Genomic DNA, 1,434 nt, shown 5'->3' on the forward strand with positions numbered 1-1,434 from the left:
GGGGGGGGGAAAAATTATAGTTTTTTTTACAGCAAGAAAGGAAGAACACAGAATTCTTTTGAACCAAGTGAAATGAAAAGAAGTTATCCATGGGGAATAGCCTAACAGATAAGGCTTCAGAATACATTTTGAGGAATAGTTATTATGTTTTAATCATATATTCAATTTGTACATCTTGTCTTTAAGTAGTTACCATTTCCTTTCAGGTGGCGGTAGATACTTAGCACCTAGAAATACTCTTGGCATGACGTCAAGGGAAAGATGGAGTGTCGACAGATAGGTTACCTCTTCTTGGGGTTTGCAGTGTTTGTGTCCGTCATGTATTGGTCTTCACCAAGTCATGTGCAAGGTGAAGTCAGAGCTCAGTACATGAAGGTGAGTTTTCTTTATGGTGATCATTTGATGTGAGAAACGGAAAGTTTTTTTGTCAGCCCGTTTGATGTTTTGTCCTTGGTATTAGAATATTTAATTTCTGTTTGTATGTTTCTTAATTATAACAGAATATTTTTTTTCTTATAAATGTCATGTGCACATTTTTCTGTAAAGAATCCAGATTCTTTGAAAGATATGGAATCTTTGATAGCACTCTTGGAAGGAGGTGGTCTCCATAAAAGAAGGAAAATGTTTTGAATTTAGGGATAGTAAGGGAAATCCAGGGAAATCCAGGAACAAAATCCCCTTAGTGTACCCTTCTCTGCAGAAAACTCGACCAAACTTCGTGTTCATTCTGACGGACGACCAAGATGTGGTCCTGGACGGCATGCTTCCCATGGCTAACGTGAGGAATCTGATTGCCAAGGAAGGCCTCACCCTCTCCAACTCTTTTGTTGCGAGTCCACTCTGCTGTCCCAGTAGGTAAGTTTCAGCGGCTGTATGTACTAGTAGCTGGTTTTTGGTCATTTTTTAGTTTGTTTTTAACTCCCTAGCTGGCGAAGAGTTTGTCTTGATTTATTATGTGAAATAGATGGCTAGCTGTGGTTGATGTATATTATAGGAAATGAGTTTTGAGGCTTGGTGTATACATAGTGAAATGTTGTATGGGACAAAATGTGTCAGGAAAGTATATTTTGCAAAGATCTTGAATATTTAATGAATTATTAGAGATATAGATGTATCATACTGGATTCAGAAAGCAAAATTGTATCCTTGTATCATGTTTGAAATATCAACATTTGCATTTATATGTCTGATATGCTTCTAAATTCATATTCTTTCTTCTCTAGGTCCAGCATTTTAACGGGACAGTATGTACATAATCACATGGCCATTAATAATTCACTAAGTGGCCAGTGCAGTGGCAAGAGGTGGCAGGTTAGTGAATTTTTCTTAAATTATTGGTAATGGGTACTTCCGCTATGCACTGTAGTTTTGTTTTGTCACCAAGCCAATTATTAAACCTACCTGGCTTTGCCTATACCTTGAATTTTTGGAACA

At 37.2% G+C, this 1,434-nt stretch overlaps 1 protein-coding gene across 2 annotated transcripts in view; it reads left to right on the forward strand.

Moving 5' to 3' along the window:
* Positions 1 to 1,434, forward strand: part of LOC119590746 (N-acetylglucosamine-6-sulfatase-like) — an 8,604-nt gene that overhangs the window by 3,734 nt on the left and 3,436 nt on the right. For both annotated transcript variants that reach the window (XM_037939453.1, XM_037939454.1), the window contains exons 2-4: positions 207 to 375; positions 701 to 855; positions 1,224 to 1,311. In XM_037939453.1, the coding sequence (XP_037795381.1) occupies positions 262 to 375; positions 701 to 855; positions 1,224 to 1,311 (357 nt within the window). In that variant the 5' untranslated portion in view covers positions 207 to 261. The remainder of the gene's footprint in view (positions 1 to 206; positions 376 to 700; positions 856 to 1,223; positions 1,312 to 1,434) is intronic.

The sequence above is a fragment of the Penaeus monodon genome, chromosome 27 (assembly GCF_015228065.2).
Source record: "Penaeus monodon isolate SGIC_2016 chromosome 27, NSTDA_Pmon_1, whole genome shotgun sequence".
Taxonomy (NCBI): domain Eukaryota; kingdom Metazoa; phylum Arthropoda; class Malacostraca; order Decapoda; family Penaeidae; genus Penaeus; species Penaeus monodon.